Source organism: Strix aluco, chromosome 9 (genome assembly GCF_031877795.1).
Source record: "Strix aluco isolate bStrAlu1 chromosome 9, bStrAlu1.hap1, whole genome shotgun sequence".
Classification (NCBI taxonomy): domain Eukaryota; kingdom Metazoa; phylum Chordata; class Aves; order Strigiformes; family Strigidae; genus Strix; species Strix aluco.
The window spans coordinates 16,826,720-16,844,299 of record NC_133939.1 but is presented as its reverse complement, the minus strand read 5'-3'; the positions used below and the strand labels follow the sequence as shown (position 1 = coordinate 16,844,299).

The following is a 17,580-nucleotide window of genomic DNA, read 5'->3' as shown; positions in this document are numbered from 1 at the left end:
GATGTCAATAAAAACACCAATACAGCTAGAGTCTTGTTCCCTAGAAGTTTCCAGTTGATTTTTTCAGGGTTATAGAAAAAGCTCTTTATTCATTCATAAGTATGACTTGTAATTCATACTGTTAAAAGTTTCATCCTATTTCTGTTACTTAAACTAAAAAAGCAGATGAGGACCCATCCTGATCAATTTCCTTTTTCCTAACTTCTTGCAACTTTTCTTGATGATTTCATCAGTATACTTTTTTCCTGTGGTCATCTGATTAAAATATACCACAAAAAAGACCTTTTGATGTTGCCCATGAACATTAGAATTCAGCTAACCAAAGGCTGCATTAGATGAAATAATGCAGACCATAACTTGAAGCATAGACACCCATCCCTTCTACTATTCCACTGTGGTTATTCCATACGCTTCTGCCATTCCTGCTGCAGATCATGCTACTGGGGTTGGTGGCAGAAGTCGAAAGTGAGTGGGGACACTTAGGCTCTGAGATATGGGATGTAAAGAGCGAGTTGTATATCCTGTGGGGAGGTTCATGTGATCTTGGTGATACAGCTTCATCTATAATAGATAGATAAAGTAGTAGGTATCTAATTTGTTTTGCAGGAGGAAGATGGTGTTAAGATCAGAATGTTTTAGTAACTATAAAGCTTAACTTCTCAATTTTTTTTCACGTGTTTAGATATTCAAGAATTTTATGAAGTGACCTTATTGGACAATCCAAAATGCATTGATCACTCTCAGCCATCTGAACCAATACAGCCTGTGAATACCTGGGACTTCTCCAGCCTTCCAAGCACAACAGTGACATCAGAAACACTGCCGAGCAGCCTTAGCCCAAGTGTAGAGGTAGGATATAGAAACTGCTGTTTTATTGTTCTGATTGGGACTATTAGCTCAACGTTGTTCTCTACACTTCCTTCATTTTATAAAATATTTATTTCAATAGAAAACTTACATTATTAAGATCAATAGTCATAGGGGATTTAAATATTGAAATGTTTAGTAACAGATGTATGCCTTTTGCTTAGTCAAAAATTTATAAACTTTGTTTGTCAAATGTACCACTAAGTGACCATTAAATTGGATTTATGCTTTGAATTTGGAACCTTGCAGACAGGCTTGATATGCTTGTACTCATCCATACTGATGACTCTTCTGTCATTAATCCATTAATAATTTGGGAAATCTGAAGCTATATCTTTCTGATAGTAAAATTTTCCATCTGTTCATAAGAAATTCTCTGCAACTTCCATCTGTGTTCTGGAAGGACTTTTTTTGAAAACTAGATGAATACAGTTGTCCCTAGTGAGTGGTTCAAAAACTGAGCAGGGAAATGCACATTGATGTGTTTTTCCTGAATCAGGATTTCCCTGTTCAAGTTACAATGTTGCTTGATTTCTATTGCATCAGACCTATTGTTTGTCCCCAAAGAGGTGAACTTTGTTTCAAGTGTGCCTTCAGTACAGACAGCATTGGCAAAGGTGTGTGAGCTTCGCAGTAATAACTGAAGGCAGTGTGCTGTGATGACCCATTTTCATGAAATGGTAATAGAGCTGAAGAGCACTGGGGGGAGAACAGCCAAAGGACCAGTGCTGCAGCCTGTAGGGAAGCTCAGAAACTTGTACTACCCAGCAAGGTAAAGTGGTAAGGATGCTTTACTGAGTGAACTCTATCAGAAGCTGCTTGATCTGTGTAAGAAGTCCTTTTAGCTGCAGAACATAAGCAAGTGTGTGATGTGCTAGGGAGTTTGTGCAGTTTAAAAAAAGTGCTTTTTAAAAATTTGTCATATTGAAGCTAGTATGAAATGCATCAGAAATGCCTTAAAGGAATCTATAGAAAAAATGCAAGAGCTGTTTTGTGTTCTATCAGAAAGTAGAAAATGGCTAGTAGATAAAAGATGAGTCTAGCCAGGGACAAGATTTATATATTGCTGAGATCAGTCATTAAAATATCTTTACATGAAAAAACTGAGCAGCCTAGGTATACTGTATTTTTAGGTTTGTAAGTAATTGAACACTGAGGGATTAAAAATCTAGCTGAACTTGCAGTGTAGGAATAGATGATTTCCCTTTGATTTTTTTTTTTTTAAATCTTATTTATACACTGGAAAACTTAAATTATATGTCTCTTTGGAATCTTAGTTACCTGAAATTGCCTAGAGAAGGCCACTGTCATCATAGTCACCTTAATGAAAATTTTCTCCAAGAATTATCATCTTTGGAGAAAATGGAGTAATGCTAGGGTGTATGAGAAATAGTATGGAAAACACCATTGTACTATTTACTTGTATGCCATCATCTAAATCTTAGGCTTCAAGCTGTAGAACTTCTCTTTCTGAAGGTATGGTGGAAATAAAGTCTCTTAGAAGCAGGGGCAGAATGGACTGTAGACAATAAGGTGGGCAAGGATAGGCAAAGTTTATTTTGTCTAATGAGGGGTTTTGAAATAAGCTGGTTCTAATGCATTTCATGTTTGTATGTGCAGAGAACTTAATGAGGCAGTTTAAGAGTCATTATAGTTGCCCTTGGTCGTGGAGGATGGATGGAGTTCCAGAAAATTGCAGATGGACAAACACTTAAAAAGGGCATATATAGCAGCAAGGCAGGAAAGGAGGATCCAGGTTTAACAAGTACAGGGAATGATTCTGCAGTCTTTTTGTAGCTCCTTGAAAGTGATAAATGAGCCAAATAACAGCCATCATAATTGTTATAACAGTTTTGTCAAACAGTTTCTTTCTAATGTAGTAATAGTTGTGGTTAGAAGAAACAGTAAATGTGATAAATTCTGACTTCAGTAAAACTTCTGGCATGGTTTAACAGGCTATCTTTTGAGATAATTTATCAGTTAAAATTTCTAAAAAATGCATCCTAGTTTGAGTTATTAGTGAAAATATCCTGATTAAATTATAAACTAAACCATGGGAGGAGAATGGTGTGTTGCTTCAGAAGCCATGAGCAGTTGAAGTAATTAATGGGCAGGCTCTAGTTCAGCAGCACCAAGCACAGTGTCCTGCACTTTAGTTGTACTAAAGTAGCATAAACAAGTTGAATAAAGTAGCATAAAGAGGTTGAATAGTTAAGAAGTGGTTTCTCAGGAAAGATCTGGGTCACTTTTGTATCTCAAGGTGAGTCAACCATGGCATGTTAATACATGAAAAGAAACACCTTATTGATGTAAGTGTGGTGTAAAACTGTTCTGTTCTACTTGGTCTGCATAAGGCTTTGCTGGAGATGTAAAATTTAAGGTACTGTGGTGCAAAAAGATGTAGAAGAATTTAAGTGCTTAGAGATTGACAGGGAAGTTTGAAAAGCTTAAAAAGAAATGAAGACTGGAAAGATTTGGTGCTGCTTAAGAGAATTGAATACTTAATTGGGAAACAGTTTTCCTTTGTAGGCTAATGTAAAAAAAGGAAGATAATATTTTTTGCCTATACAAGATGTATTAGACTTACACTATAGTAATAGGCTTAGCAAAAACATTTTAAATGTTTTCCGAAGCACCAGAATAGCTGTATGTGGGCAAATCTCCCTTATTGAAGGTCTTTAAAAGCAGTGTAACTGTCTTAAATGGCTGAAATGTTGGGGGTTTTTCCCTTTTAAATACACCTTGGAACAGTGTAGTGGACTTGAGGGTTTATGTCCCTACCAAGCCATTTTGTTGTTCCAACCATAGCACAGGTTTTGTGCTTCCACTATAGGGGAAACTTGCTGAAATCTAAAGTACAGAATAGTGCATATTGTTTAATCCAGGCTTTGTGATTATTCTCCCCCAACCCTTTCCAGAAGCTGGAAAGCTTATCCTATAAAAGTTTGCTTAATTTGCGACCGTGATGTCCACAATAAGAAAAACTAACTTACCAGCTAAAGGGTAGTGTTGTCCTTGTTTCTTTCTAAATTTTACATAGACGCATGTGAAGGTGCAATTTAATTACAAAGTTGCATCTTTAGTTTTTATTGCCCTGTGCTAGTAGACTGCCAGTGTCCATAACACTCCACCAATGACAAGAGGCACATTATCATGGCAAGGTTACTAACGTGTTGTAAGGAAGAATGGCCTAATTTGGGAAGTCTCACCATAGACTTCAGTGTATGTTCTCAGCTGAGCTGTTTGCTGGATAATACATCTGCTTCTCCAGTACAGTCTGCTGATCATGGTATATAGTGTTACCTAACAGAACCTGATATAGTGTGAAATACTTGGTCATTTTTCTAAGTGGCCCAGATTTGAACATCTATGACAAAGCTACCTGTTTTCATTCAGATTTTTTTTGTCTCAAGCATCGTGTGAAAGTCAGACAGTTGTTTGACCTTTGGTATATGAAGGTCAGATTTTACATTTACTGCCAGTATTTAAGAGCATAATTGCATATATTGATGTTGATCTTAGTTTATGTGAAACTGAAACCAAACTTTTCTCACAGTCTATTGCCAACAGTAAATGTTACCTTGTATTTCATTAGTTAGAATACTGCTTACACATTATAGTTGTAAAGATGGACAATTTTGAAGAGTGGTAGTTCACTGTTGGTTTCATTTGCTTTTTCTAGTATATCTGAATGTCTTGGTTTAGCTTTCAAGTATGTATGAAAATTGTTACAGTAAACATACAATCTTGTACATTTTATTGGCCTTAATTCTTTCTTCAGTGACTGTTCTTTGATTTATACACTTGAAAGGCAATAACTTTCCCTCAATATTTTGAAATTTAATAAAAATGATGAGGACAAATTCTTATGTATTGACAGTTTATATTCCACATACTTGGTATGTGTAGTACGTGAAAAGTAATGTTTTTATCCTGTGAAACTTAATGCATTTTGGTTTCAATAATATCCTGCTTTTTTAGGTACTTAGGTTTATTTTTAATATTTGGTTTTAATCAATCCAAGGGCATAACAATTCCAGTACAGCATGTATTTAATTACTTGTTTTGCTTGCTGGAATTTACTAGAGATTGGAAGGAACTCGAGTTTAGTATATCTGATTTTCTTCATAGCAAGCTTTTTTTTTTCAACAGAAACTGTCACTTTTTAGACTTGCAAGGCTGCTGCCCAATTCGCTATTAGTTCATTAACCAGATACAACCAGATCGGCATACCAGATGCGCTTTGAGATTATTTTAGCTATATTCTGTTGCTTGCCAGGCTGGTAGTACTGTAGGCGATAAGAATGGGACACGTTTTTTTTCTTGCTTGCAAATTGTTAGCCTTCGAAGTAATACCTTCCAACCCTGTTTCTTTTACCTTAATGATATATTTTTGTTGTAGTTATTTTGGGCCAAATGAGTATTCTTCCAGCTGACACTTTGATGGTATATGTGAGTGTTTCTTGAGAGTGGGAATATAATGCTCCCCTAAAGTGATTAAGGATTGTATTACACGAACTTTCTACACAGCTGACTTTGGGAATGACTTTTTAGCAATGCGTGCTTGTGTATATACATAGAATAGTGGTATACAAGCTTAGGTTGTCTGAGGACTTTTGATGGGACATAGCCTAGTTCTGCTTTTGCCTTCCTGCTTCTGGATCAAAAGACTTGAGTTTGTAATCCTCACAGGTTATTGTGTTAGAGAAAGTTAGAGCTACAGATTGCAGTTTTCCTGTTCACAGCAATCTGTCATCTTTTCCATGCTTTATGTTTCCTGGAACCTTGTTTGACAGTTTTATTTTACTCCCCAGTACAAAAAGATGGGGGGGGGGGAATAAAGGAGAAATTCAAGACAGTCATAAGCAAGAAAGGAACGTTAATCTTTTCAGTACTAGAAACTAGCAAAAAAAATTCAATTTGAAAAGGGCGAAAGGCGCATACCTTTTTCTTACGTGCATTAAATACTGAGTTCTATGTATGCGTTGGCAAAGCAGCTAACAAATCTAAACATCTCTTACTACTAGTAATCGTGTGAGAAGTATGTGTACAGGAGGGACCAGTCTTTTAAGCTGTTGGCTGTGATATGTAGTGCCATCTGTAGGTGGGACAGTTTGTGTTTTAGAAATACGTGGTGAAACTTGAATCACTGGTAGAAATCTCCTTTGACCTGAGTAGTGCATTGTTAAGGAAATAGTTGACTTGTGACTTTTTTTTTTTTTTAAATCTGTAGGGTATGTTTCAATATTGTGATTGTTTTAAATCTGAAAAGTTAAGTTAAAAAGTGTTTGCTGTTTAGCTTGAATTAAAAATATCCACGATAATTTCATTTTAGATGTTGAAAAAAATCCCCACTGAACACTGCCTCAAAAGAAATGTTTTGTCTTAGGAGGTGGAACTCGATCTGGAGTGTCTTACAGTTGGGCTAACAGATTGCTGTATTTAGTGAGTAATGAGCGCAGAAGACCTTTGGTCTGATCTGTGGTCCTGATGTATCTGCACGTGCCCACGTGTTTAGAGTCTGGCTTGTAGAGAGACTGTATGGCGCGCTGTCTTTAAGGCCTTTTGCCAATTTCTTTTAATAAAAAGAAAGCAAAAGAGGAATTAAGGAAAATAGCTGAAATCATAGACATATCAGCTAAATTTGACACCAAGGCAGGGTGGAAATGAAACTCTAAACATCTTGGAATCATAAAATAATTCACTCTCACCTGTGAGGTGGATCAGATTACAAAGGGTTTCAACCAGCTGAGCCTTGAAAACCTCCAACGATGGGAACTGCAAAACTTTTCTGGCTGATCTGTTCCAATGCTTGACTACCCTCATGGTGAAAAAGCTCTTCCTTATTTCTGACTGAAAACTCTGTTTCAATTTATTTGTAGTTCCTCATGTCTTTCCATCATGCACTTGGCTCTGTCTTCTGGGTAACCTCATTGGAGGTACTGGAAGAGTGCTTTTAAAGTTCCACTGAACTTTTTTCTCAAAGCTAACCCAAGCCCTGTGCCATCATCCTCTCTTTAAAGGGCAAGTCTTCCAGCCCACTCACCATCTTAATGGGCCTCTGCATAGCTTGCTTCACGTTATCAATATCCTTGTTATACTGGGGAGCCCAAAACTGAATGCAGTATTCCAGATGTCGTCTTAGAAGTGCCAAGCAAAGAGGAATAATAGTTGCTTGATATTACTGACTGGTTTTGCTACTGCCACTCCTGTTAGCCTCCTTTGCTATTAAGGCATACTGCAGGCTCATGTATGGTTTGCTCAGTATCTGTAAAAAGACAATAGTCAATGCGAATGTTTTGAAAAGGGATAGAGTTAAGCTAACCTGATTTTCACCTGCAGTATAGGAATTGGTTTTGTTTACAAAGCAAGTGGTAATGTCTTTTTAAGCTTTAAGACTGATAGCTTTGTGTAACTTCTTAGTAAGATGAGCTGACATAGTGTAAAGAACTTTGGCTGTATTGTTTCCAGTGGAATGAAAAAACCTGTGTTTAATCAGTAGCAGTTTGTATTCAAAGTGGAATGGTGCATCAAGCAGCTAATTGACGTCTTAGAGGAAAACTTGGAAAGAGATACCTGCGTATATAGAATACATTATTAAAGTGGCAGGATACTCAAGTTCTGTTTTTCTGTTTTCTGAATTTTAACTGCAGTATCCTCACCTGGCCTTTACAAATGCAGTCAGTTGTACCTGTTGTAATAACAGCTGTTCTGGGAAAATCCCACACCTATTGCACTGTCTTCAAATACCTTCTTTGCCTTAATATTTATAAAGATTCAGTACTGGCTAACTTGATGATATCTTATGTCTGATTGTTGTACTCACTGTTATGATACTGGTCCTTTATGCTTGTATCTGTATGTGTGTATTAACTGTTATTTGTATCAACTCCTTTTCTGCAGAATTGGTGTGCTTGTTTTATTGGAGCACCTAATAGGGTATAGTCTTGGGTCACTCAGGAGCCTCATTGCTTTCTCTGTGTTGACTTTACAGTGGGGAAATGGTATTTGGCTTGATATATATTTTGCCTTCCATTCTTGAAATCCAGGCTGTTTGAACAAATGAAAGAAGGTGAATTTTGAACCAAAGCTAAAAAAGTCTTCCAGGGAAGGCTTCTGGTCAAACTGAATGCAAAAGCAAACAAACAAAACCCCAGTGCTCTGTTCAGGATGCGTACACAAGCAGTAAAAAAATCTGCTATTTCTAAAAACTTACCTTTCTCAATTCAGAAGTAAATAGATAACCTACAAAAAATGATGTGAATTTGGTATCTAATTATGTTGGGTTTTTTTAAACTTGTAATAACTACATCTTGCAGCTGGGTTCAAAGGTAGCTAGATAAATTAGGTTACAGCATCTTACAATTTTAATGCTTTCTTTACTAAAGAAACTGAGAAAATGCTTGCAGTGATGATAGTGCTTGATCTTTACTGAGTCTTTGAAATGTCTTCTCAAATATGCTGAAGTTGGGCCATTGACATACCCTTAAGCCGAGCTGAGCCTGCTTCTCTGGTTACACCTGTGACAGCTGTGTGTTATGCGGGTTTTCTCACAGAATCTGAGAGAGAATTAGCATTTAAATAACCATATGCACTTCTAAATTTTCAGATAGATGAAGAAATAACTTATCTGCAAAATCAGTATTTTCCAAAGCATTGTTTTCATTTGCGTGATTTATTTCTATGCATGGTTTACCTGTGCATGAATTTTCCTTCAGTTATTTGGTGACTTTGTAGATAGAATCTCTCACCTTGGAAAAAGAATAAGCCTGTGACACACAAAAAGTGACTGCCAAACATAACCTGAAAGAATTGGTAGATAATTCAAGGCAAGAAAAAACTATCTCTTTCCTTTGTGTTTCCCACATGAGAATCATCCTTTGTGTTTTAATATTAATGCCACAAATAATGGTGAATGGAAATATACTTCTTTCTTCTGGCCAAACTGTATAGAATATAGCTGTTGCTGATGATTACTGAGATCACTTGGAACTGACAGGACAGAGAGGTTTATTTTCAGTAAGTATGAATGACATGAAGAGATTGCAGTGCTTCTCACCAATTCACTAGAATAATAGTGTTTTTAATGGCTAGCAGTACTATGTGGAAATGTCTCACTCTTCAGTGCATTAAAAATGGGGCTTTTCATGCATTTCATGATTTTGATTCAAGTTTTGGTGTGTCCTTTAATGTCTTGCTGTTGCTCCTCACAATACAATTTAAAGTAAATAAGGTTTTAAGTTATTTTATTGAATTGTTTAATTCCAGTAGTTTTAGTTCTGGTGTCCTTACCTAGTTCTTATTTTGAAAAAACCTTTCTTCTGAGCTCCAAAATGTAATACATTCTTGCTTATTCAAGGACTTTTAAAATTTGTCTTCAAGAAGCTTCAAGAAGCTATATTATTGTTTCTTGTGCTAAACTTCATGAGAGTTTGAATCTTGGTCAATCTTTTTTTAATATTTATTTTTTTATTTCCAATGAAAAGTCTGCAGAAACTGCTTTTGGACTAGAAAATACTTTAAGTACAGTGCTCTCTTTTTTTGAGTGCTTATTCACCTGTGTACTATATTTATGAAAACGTGTATTGGTGTTTGCTACAAATTCTTTTGCTCTACCAGTATGGTATATGTGTGGTGTCTTTTTCTATGTGGGCATTCTCTTGTTTGTGCTTAGCTGAAGATGGGTCTTGAGCGAACTGTGCAGAGAGTTACCAGAAGGGCTTTTAATCCATTGTAGTGGTGCAGTGATTGGTAAAGGGCTCTAATGTAGCTAGGTTGTACATGCTATTCTGATCCATGCAGTGGATGTGTTACTACTTCTCAAGCGTGCTTGTTAAGAGATGACTTTGTGCCCTCTGAAGTGTTCAGCGTGCCTGTTCATGATGAGCAGTCTGATCCACAAATCGTCAGCAAAGAAATGCCTTTTCCCCACCTCTCTGGATAGGTCTCTTTTCCACAACTCATAGTTTGCATTGGCAACCTGACAGATGTTATATGCTTCCTATGACAAGACTAGTGGTCCTCAGGTCTTGTTAAAAGGATGATAGTGAGTGGGAGGGGAAAAAAATGGTGTGATGATGATCCTTAGTTCTGAAAGAGTCCCAAAGACGGCAACAGAAGAAAAAATTGGGGAAAAAGAAAGTGATTGATCCTGAACGTAAACTGGTTGTAGCCAGGATTAGTCTGCAGAAGCTCAATCTTGAACCAAGGTGGCTGAGAGAAATTTGAGTGATGAGGAAGTATCATTGACCTTTCCCTTCATAGACACAGTGTGAGGGACAAGCCTAGTTTGCGTGTGCTATTGGGGCTCCTAAAGTGAAGTTTGTGCAAGAAACGTAAATATGGACTGACTGAAAGTCTTGGACTAGTCCAGGATATTTCTGGGCAAGACACTGGACATGTGCCAAGTCACCCAAAAATGCATTTTCTCCATTTCCCTTATTTTTTTGGATGCTTACACTTTGTTAATTTCTCTGAATTTTACAGTCTTCCTGACAGAAGACTTGGGAAATTAAAGAATAATTTTTATGTGGGGTACCTTGTGTGCGTTCAGCTACGAAGTAATTTTTTTTCTTTTCTGATGAAGAGGGAAGTTCCATCAGCTTAACTGGTGCTTTTCTGCTTTCTGAAGTCAGAAGTTTTAGACTTCTGTCTGGGTTGAGAGTTGTCAATCTGAAAGATGTGTATTTTTCCCCACTGATGCTTTGCAGCAGTGAAGACTTCACCTAGGTGTTCATAGTAAAAATTCTTCACAGACTTCATAGACAATGTAAAAATGGAAAGTATCTCTGCCTTGATTTGGTGGACACACAGGGTAAAAATCCTGGTCTTGGTGGCTGAATGTAAGATTTACCTTGAAATTCCATTAAAGCTGAGGGGGGTTGTTTTTACTAGCATGCAATCAAGCTTTTATTTAACAGTTTGGGATTTTTGGGGTGTGGGTTGGGTGTGTTTTGTTTTGTCAAATCAGAGGATTTTTTTAATGTTCTCCTTTTCCTCTTTGTCCTGTAAAGGTACCACCTGCCCACAAAATAAAATGTGTAATTTTAGGAAGAATACTTCCTTTATTCTTAACTTTTTATTTTCTGCCCCTCCCCCTGCCCTCATTGCCCCCCAGCCTGCCACCCTCCTAGTATATATAGCAGAGCCAGGGAATCAAGTGGAGTAAAGTTGCAGAAAACTTAAAGGGAATAGTGAGAATGCTCTAGATACATACTTAGGATATTATAGAGTCATTTGCTGATGTGAAATATAATCAGTTTGGCTAGTTGTACATCTTGGACTAAAAGCAAAATGATGCAGATGAGATTTAATAGCTTGAAATTATTTATTGAATTTTATCAGTATACTTCATTGTGTTTGTAGCTAAGGTGTTAGTGGGAGACCTAATGGAACAAGATAGCAGAAACTGAGTTAACTAGTTGCTTTCAATGCCTCTTGTGGGAAATTAATGTAATAAGGTTCATAGCAACGTATGAAACTGTCAATTTAGTGTTTCATAGGACATAGAAGGGTTTTTTGTGCCCAAGTGTTTGACCTTCCCCAGCTGTGATAATTAGGCAGAGAAGACAATGCCTGTGCACACAAACTTTGCCTTGTCACTGCATTACAGCCTTACAAAAGGAAATGAAATTCTAGGTTAATTCGAGGCTCAAAATAGCGTTTCTCTTGCAATATGCATTACTCTTTCCTTGCCACTTTCTTCTCTCCCTGTTCTACATGGAATATTCCATTCATTACTGCCTAAGAAATCAGTTATTTTGCAGTCTGCAAATGCTGAAATGACGTTAGAGGAGAAATACTTGCTTGCAACCAAAACTATTTTTGAACAAACGCTTCATTTTAGAAATTGTAACCAGCTAAGAAAAGCTGAATTGAGATTTTTTGCTGCAAAATAATTTTGTATTGCATTTCATCAAATGATTCCCTGTGATGCTCATGTGTTAGGTAATCCTGAAAGAGGAGTATATGAAATAGAATACGAGGAGGTACTTAACTGGTATGGAATAGGATTTGACATCTTTTGTAGGATATTTTCCAGGATAAATTTAAGTTTTTCAGACATAGGTAATCAAAACAGGTTAAGAATCTTTCATGAAACCTAAAGCATTTGTATTTTAGCCTGCTTTTTTTTTTTTTCTCCACGGTGTTTCTACCTCTGAATGAATGCAAAGGGAAACCTGGCACGCATTCTACTGTTTTGACTATTAAATAAGTGTGCTCTTTCTTGTTCTGTTGAGATGGTGTTTAGCTGTGATTGAAAATAAACCTTTTAAATGTTTGGAAAGATACCTGCTATGCTGAAACGATGGATTGCTTATGCATTGTAACAACAAAGGTAAGATGCTAAAGCTTTTGATTAATGCCTACAATCTTTGAAGTTCTTGTTGAATCTTTTTTCCAGTTTTTGTCGACCTGTAATGAAAATGTCTTGATGGTTTTCTAGTGTTGATTTTTAACTTTAACTGCACAGATTGCCAAAATAAATTCTGTAGCTGTTGCTAAGAACAATCATAGATGTTAACTCTTCTAAGAGCCAATTATGCCCATATTGAAAAACTCAAGTGTGGTAGAATGATGAAATTTTTTGTCATTCTGCAGTAAGACTCTCTTCTACAAAAATTCACTCTCTTTTAAATGTGCTAAAATAATAGTTTGCTTTTTATTCCAGAATGAGGAATTCCAAATGATGTTTTACATGTCCTGATAAAGGTTATGTTTAAAATAATCAAAGAGAAGATGAAGAATCTGGGAAGTCCTGTTAGGGATGGATATATTTCAAGATGCTTTGTTATTTTCAGATTTTGCTGCTTTGAGATGAAGACACCCAGATAGCTTAGTGTTGTTACTTCTGTGCTAGGATAAAGTTTCACGTATGACTGTTTTTAGTACAGTTCACTTGTAACTGCTAAAGATAAAATCTGATGCATAAACAGAATGTATTAGTAGTGTGCTTGTGAAATATTGACTTGGTGAGTTTGTGTTTTTTGGAAGCTTTTTATTTTCTTGCAAGTGGTAAACTGTTCTGTATTGCTCCCTTTTCTCTGGATGTTCAAATAGTTGCATGTGTAATTTTTTTTTAACAAGCTACTTGTAGCATTTTTCTGGATTATTTGAAACCATAAAACTTGTTCATACAAACATCCTTCCCAAGAAGTATAATAAAATTGAAGGTCTTTGAGAATATTATGTAGATTTAATGATAGCTTTTATAAAAGAAAAGATCAAGATGTTTATTGGTCTGGTTGACACAAGGAAGCATAGGCTGATTGGAATGGGTGAAGTTACCTTGTCTCACCATCAAAGGAGTTTTTCTGATGTCAGGTTTTTTGGGAAGTGAAACGTACCCTTTAAAATCACATTTGATTTAATAACATTCATTTGTGGCATTTCTCCTTTAGAATATTCTCTTTTGTACAGTGAGATTAGGATAAAATATTAATTCCTTGACTTTGGTCATATCAATATGTACCTTAATCTTGTTGTATTTCTTTTAAAAAAGGGAAGGACAGTGCTGTAATTTTCATAATTGAACTGCTCAACTTCAGTTTTATTTTCTGCACTTGCTTACCTTCCCATATCTACTTGTCTAAGAGCAGAAAGACAATTTATATAGAAAGTTAAGCCAACAGATGTATTCTGGGGAAAAAAAGTATTGGTTTTTAGTATGGTTAGCCTAGCTCTATGAGTGCTAAGCAAGTAAGACTGCTCACAGAACTGCTGCTCCGGAGAGGAAGAGATCATCCTGTCTGCACAGCATAGTTTTAGATGGGCTTAGACTGATCATGCATTTCCACGTGGAGTTATCAGCACTTAATCCTGTCTGCCTGTTTCATGTGAAGTTTTGGCCTCATTTAACTAAATGCTGCTGTAGTACCTTGTAGCTTCAACTAAAGCTGTTTGTTTACAGTGTAGTTTAAAGAACTGTTTGCTTCCCTGTGAACATGTGTGCATCTGATGACTCGAAAGTTGTAGTCTGGTGTAAAATACATTCCTTGGTTTTTTCCATAAACCTATTTCTCAAACAAAGGAAAATGAATGCATATAAGGCAATTTTGAAATTGACATTAAAGAAATGTATGATAGGATCAGTAATAACGTTACATGCTTCCCCTTTCTTCAGCTTGAGTGATGGAGTATATGAAACAATTTGTTGTTACTCTTTATTTCTGAATAGGGAAGAGAAGAATTTGGTCAGAAAGGTGAAATTTCTAATGAATTTAAGAAATCTTTCATAATTTGGTATTTGATAATTCTGACTTACTTAATTCAGAATTAAGATCTAGCTATGATGGGTGAACAGGTCCTTAAACTACTTTGTCGTGTCTTCTAAGGTCTTATTGGTTTACTTTGCACTAATCTAGTGCAAAGAGTACTGATTAATGCAGTATTTTTTTTCTCCTTATGTGGGCACATTCGGTTTGATGTAGGTAGGCAAATTTGCATCACTGCAACCATGGATACTATTAAGAGCAGGCATGTGGGCTGAGCTTACAGTAATGATTTTTATTTAAGTAACAGTTTTAAATGAGTTCATGGCACTTAAATATTCAGAATATGAAACATCATTAATTTTTTCACAAAAACAATTTTTGAGCAGTCATTCTTAGTTTGGTTGTTCGGTAGTATACTTTCAGTAAAACAGTTGAATTATTTGAAGTGATGTAAAATTTCTTCAAATAATATTTCTAGTAAGACTAGTGCAAAAGAATGATTCTTCTGTACCATTTTTATTTCAGAATACTAAGCAACATGCTGCCTGGACTATACCAGAGCAGTATTGGTCTAGTCCAGTACCTCATTTTGACAGTAGCCTGAACCTGATATCTCAGGAGAGAGGAAGCATGTATGATATATCAGCCTGTTACCAAGGGAGAAGGATGAAGGTTTTTTCCAAGTTGTTAAACTTAAGTCATGAGTCCTCATAAATTCTGGATCAGCTCTGTTCTGGGTGAGCACAGTGGTGTGGCTGTACAAGGTGGGAGGTTGCATGGTGCCTGAACAGAGGAGCACAACTACAGCCAGCGTGGCTGAAGCTGGAAAGATGGCACTGAGTTTCTGTGATTCCCGCAGATTTCCTCACTTGGTTGTGTGGTGTACTGTAGTTTCGAGTCCCACTGTTGTCAATTTTCAGAATTTTCCTCAACTTCAGTGATTTGTGCCTCCTCACCTACCAGTTGCAAGTGCGAAAGGCAATGACAATCTCTTGCAAGAGATCCAATGCAGTACTTGAAGCAGAGTCAGCATCAACTTCAGGCCAGGTTACCTAGGGCTCTGAGTAGGTGTTGTAAACCCCCTTGCCCTGTCTCAGTTTAACATTGTCTCTGCTGCTGTGCATAACAAGGGCCAAGCTTTGTTTTCTTGGTAACCTTCTCTTAGACATTAGAAGGCTGCTGCTAGCTCTAGCAAAGCTGCCTTTTCTCCAGGGTTGAACAAGCACAGTTCCCTAAACATTCTTCCTTGTGCTTCCACTGCTTGACCATCTTGGTGTCTCTCCACTGTACTTGTTCCTGTATTACAGATATGATCTTACAAGTGTTTAAAAAAGCATAGGGAGAGACTATAATGCAAGTTTTGACTTTGTGGAGATACTGTGTGCATAAAAACTAAAAACTCCAATGTTGGTAGGAAGTAAATTGTGATGGAGGCAATTGTGTGAAAATGGAAACAGCTAAAATCTAAGCTTTTATGTATAAACTTGATGCAGAAATGACTTGGTGGGCCCAAAGGAGGATGCTTTCTTAAAGCAGAGGAACAAAATATAGAATTTTGTGAATTTAAAATTGTAGAAGAGATGGAAACACAGTTATATTGGAAATTATTACACGAAAAGCTTAAGAAATACCATGAGTACTAAATAGCCCACAACAGCCTTTCCAAGTTGGCACATGTGAATGATGTGTTTTGATGGGTTTTGGCAAGGAATTTCATTTTGCCAACATTCCATGTCCTCACTAAAAAGCAAATTGCTTTCCAAACATATTTGAATGGATTGCATATAAAGCATAGTTATCTGGTGAGCCAATTGAGTAGTGCTAATAATACACCACTTGGCTTTGATATGCCATCTGGTTATAGTGTTGAAGAAATGCGTGCAGAATCAGTCATCATAAAAACTTTGGGAAGTGAAAAAAATGGTGCATCACTAATGTTGGCAGTGCCAGCAGATGGTATGAAATTGCTCTTGCATGTAATCTTGAAGTATAATGCAATGCCAAAGAAACAGCTGCCTACTAGATAGTTGGTGTCAAAATCAAGGATGGTTGTCTGCAGACTAAAGGATTGCTTAACTTTCATTTGGAATAGGAGACCAAGCGTGTGAGTAATGTATGACATAGGTGGGTTTAAAGGGTATTTGACATAAACAATGAAGAATACAGGCAGAAAATACTGATCTTGTGGCCATGCTAGGAGAAATAATGTCCCAACTGTGTGTGTGGTTGCGAACAAGCCTTTAAGAAGCTTGAAGTTTTAATATGCAGAATGGACTTGGGCGGGGGGGGTCATGCTTCGAACCCCTACATGGCAAAGAAGCTCAATGCGACACAAGATACCATGAGGTTGGTTAAATCCAGAGGTTGTAGCTAAAGAACTTAAGAAATACTGTATTTCAATTCTATGGGTGGAAGTGAAAGTGGTTTGAGTTTTGAAGATGAAAAGGTTTGAAGGTGATGAGCAAGGACACAAAGAGTGATGAAGTTGAAGGTGGCAGAGTGTGACAGTAGTGGAAATGATAAAGGGACCTGATATGCGAAATCTGAAAAGTTGTACTAAGAGAGCATGAGAAAATAGACTCATGTCATGCAAATAATTAGTAAAAGTTTGCATTCTTACTGTATATCGATTACAATGATATAATAAGCTTTCTGCATTTAACTTCTTTTTAAGGGGATTCTCTTAAGTTCAGAGTTATCTTTCTCTTAAGTGTTACTTGGTATTCTCCCAACCAACAGTTTAGGCCTCAAGGACTTTCTGGGCCAGAGGCAATTGCTGTAGTAATATTTGGCACTCTGTGATGTGGATTGTCTAGTCTCACCAAAATGCACATAAAATACAAAACAAAAGTATAAATCTGTGGCATATGTTTCATATACAGAGCATCTCCAGAGAAAATCTCTGTTTACATGTGTTTGATTGCTCTTTCTAAATGACTGCAAGTATGCAGGGTCATTTCACTGATAACACCAAAAATTATTAGAACAGTGTAGTTTTTCAGACAGAGACATCAGTGAAGTTTGTCTTTGTTTGAGCTTGTGTGCTTGAAGAAACTGGATACCATGTAGCTGAGGTGCTTATATGAGGCTGATGAATCTTATGTGAAGCTCTTGAGTCTTTGTGTTTAAGTTCATACTCGTTTCCCCTCCTGTTTTAAAAGCTGCTAATTAATACTACAGATAAATGATGAATTAGTTACATTTGGTTATTGCACAAGTTCTGAGTGTGTTTTGGTTAGGAATTGACTGAAGAGCAGATAAAACAAGTGTCTGTAACATATCAGTATTTCCAGCAGTTGAATTATACAAAATGTGGACTGACTTTGAGAACATGGTATGGAATATGTTTAGGTTGGAGATGATGAATACTGCAGTAAAAAAGGAGAATAACTCTCTGAAATCAATCCTATAAATAAGACCCCTTTAAAGCATTTTCACAACTCCATTTGCCTGCTTGGAACTGTGTGGGTTTAATTCAGAGGAGCTGATGATTCTAACC

The 17,580-nt window shown here is 36.7% G+C and overlaps 1 protein-coding gene across 10 annotated transcripts in view; it reads left to right on the top strand.

Annotated features, from left to right (window-relative positions):
- Window positions 1–17,580, top strand: part of DLG1 (discs large MAGUK scaffold protein 1) — a 169,517-nt gene that overhangs the window by 15,076 nt on the left and 136,861 nt on the right. For all 10 annotated transcript variants that reach the window (XM_074833888.1, XM_074833872.1, XM_074833874.1 and 7 more), the window contains exon 3: window positions 683–849. In XM_074833888.1, the coding sequence (XP_074689989.1) occupies window positions 683–849 (167 nt within the window). The remainder of the gene's footprint in view (window positions 1–682; window positions 850–17,580) is intronic.